This window comes from Berghia stephanieae, chromosome 2, assembly GCF_034508935.2.
Source record: "Berghia stephanieae isolate SIO BIC M18660-M18661 chromosome 2, UCSD_Bste_1.3, whole genome shotgun sequence".
Classification (NCBI taxonomy): Eukaryota; Metazoa; Mollusca; class Gastropoda; order Nudibranchia; family Aeolidiidae; genus Berghia; species Berghia stephanieae.
The window spans coordinates 126,072,619-126,075,118 of record NC_088361.1 but is presented as its reverse complement, the minus strand read 5'-3'; the positions used below and the strand labels follow the sequence as shown (position 1 = coordinate 126,075,118).

The 2,500-nt window shown below is 34.7% G+C and overlaps 1 protein-coding gene across 1 annotated transcript in view; it reads right to left on the bottom strand.

Moving 5' to 3' along the window:
* Positions 1-1,686: 1,686 nt before the first annotated feature.
* The window catches only part of LOC144964120 (uncharacterized), a 14,637-nt gene continuing 13,823 nt past the window's right edge, over positions 1,687-2,500 (bottom strand). Inside the window, exon 9 of the mRNA XM_078898056.1 lies at positions 1,687-1,833. Within this exon, the coding sequence (XP_078754182.1) occupies positions 1,689-1,833 (145 nt within the window). The 3' untranslated portion in view covers positions 1,687-1,688. The remainder of the gene's footprint in view (positions 1,834-2,500) is intronic.

Sequence of the window (2,500 nt, the reverse complement as noted above, 5' to 3'; positions counted from 1 at the left end):
TAGTAGTAGTAGTAGTAGTAGTAGTAGGAGTAGTAATAGTTGTAGTAGTAGTAGTAGTAGTAGTAGTAGTAGTAGTAGTAGTAGTGGTAGTAGTAGTAGTAATAGTAGTTATAGTAGTAGTAGTAATAGTAGTAGTAGTAGTAGTAGTAGTAGTAGTAGTAGTAGTAGTAGTAGTAGTAGTAGTAGTAGTAGTAGTAGTGGAAATAGAAGTAGTTGTAGTTGTAGTAGTAGTCATAGTAGTAGTAGCAGCGGCAGCAGTAGTAGTAGTAGTAGTAGTAGTAGTAGTAGTAGTAGTAGTAGTAGTAGTAGTAGTAGTAGTAGTAGTAGTAGTAGTAGTAGTAGTAGTACTAGCAGTAGTAGTAGTTGTAGTAGTAGTAATAGTACTAGTAGTAGTAGTAGTAGTAGTAGTAGTAGTAGTAGTAGTAGTAGTAGTAGTAGTAGTAGTAGTAGTAGTAGTAGTAGTAGTAGTAGAAATATTAATAGATCTAGTTGCAGGAACAACAGTATTAATAGTAGATTTTTTTTTTAAACACCTAAAGACATCAGCATTTATATTGAGCAATATTAACTAAACGCGCTCAAAGCGCTTTACAAGATACCATATCCACATCACATAAAGGACGAGACATGACGCCTGTTTGGCGATATTACATTTTTTTTTTCGATAGAAAGAACGCTGATTTCCAGCATCAAAATGTATCATCAACGCAAACATGGACACCCAATTTCAATTCTACACACTGCCTGTTGACAACTCCGGACAAAAATTTGATAACAGCACGTGTATATCGTGGTGAGCAAAGTTTAAGTCGAAAACTAAAACAAAACAAAACAAAAAATGATCAGTCACATGATCAGTTATAAATAGTTCGAAGTTGACGTCACTCATGTCTTTGTTATAGTTTTTTGCCATCCGCGTTTATGAGTAATTCTCACTAAACTGAATTAACCTGACTATACACGTTCAAGGTTACACATAGTTTTGTGTGTTGGTCCGTTTTACTTCCGGATGGCAATGTTATGAGCTTCTAAGCCAAACGCAAATCTACTATCTATTAACAGGACACCAGAAAATCTAAGAAAATGGGGATGATTCGAACGGAAAATACGTAGATGTAGATTCCAAGAGAACACTATCACTTAGTTTGAGATCACTTTAGTATCACCAAGACACAAGCACGGGCCCCTTTAAGAGGAACGCACTAAAATGAGAACACTATCAGCGTACTTAGTTTGAGATCACTTTAGTATCACCAAGACACACGCAAGGGCCCCTTTAAGAGGAACGCACTCAAATGTTTACAAATCATGGTATTCAAAACGAAAAATTTAACAACACATAACAGAGAGATGATTTACAAGGGATCAAAATCATCTCCAAACATAATAATGATGACATTTGACTTTTACACCTCCCCCAAGTCAATGATTCTGGCAAGGGCCAGGACAAACCCAAGTAATCTCATTCCAAGACAAAAACAGAAAGCAAGTTGGAAACAAATGTAGGGGAATAGAAGACACAGTTAGTGCCTCCCTGCCCACTATGATAATGGTAGAGCAAAAGACCCCACCCATATATATATATATATATATATATATATATATATATATATATATATATCGAGAGAGAGGGAGAGAGAGAGAGAGAGAGAGAGAGAGAGAGAGAGAGAGAGAGAGAGAGAGAGATTTTAATGAGTTTCATGTGTAATCCCACGATCGTAATAGGATTGATTTTTCGTCTTGTTCATGCGATGTAAAATGTTCAACCATTTTGGGGGAAGCGGCCTTGTCAGTTCATTCTGTATATCAACGTTGAGAGGTACTTTTTTGATCCTGAAAATGGGAAAGTAGTTTTAAAAGCCAATCCAAATATAGATCAATCGATTTTAATTATTTTGTCATGATGCATACTTATATCAAGACATTAAAAAAAAATAATCTTCGAAGTTAATTTCATTTCCAAATCTTCTACCGGAAGACTAACATATCCCAGGTTTCGCCTATAGGGTGGGGCGTTCCAATCCGGACAGTGTTCCAATTCGGACCCCCTCCCGTATTTACCATCTATTTAACCAAATTCAATCGCATGTAAAATGTATTTTCTACACTGCTTCAGACTGGTGATAGTTTTCTTCTTCTTTTTCCTTCGATGAAATGAGAAATAAATCAGCTTTTAGCCCACCATCAACATAAACTAGGCCTAGCTATAAGATAGTAAAGTACTTGTATAAATATTTGTTTAAAAGTATAATTTTAATAAATCTTTAAAGATTAAATAAAACAAACAAATAATCTAAAATAAAACGAGCATCAACAGTTACTGCCAGTTCCATTATCTCCCTACTTTTGACTTTTTATGTATTTAGAGCACTCTAACATTTTAATGTAATTGTGTGTATAATATTTTAAATAACACTTCCTATAGTAATGGTGTTTTTATTCTCACTTATGGCTTTGGTACTTTTCCACACTTGTCATTTCTTCTCATTTTTGACAAAAT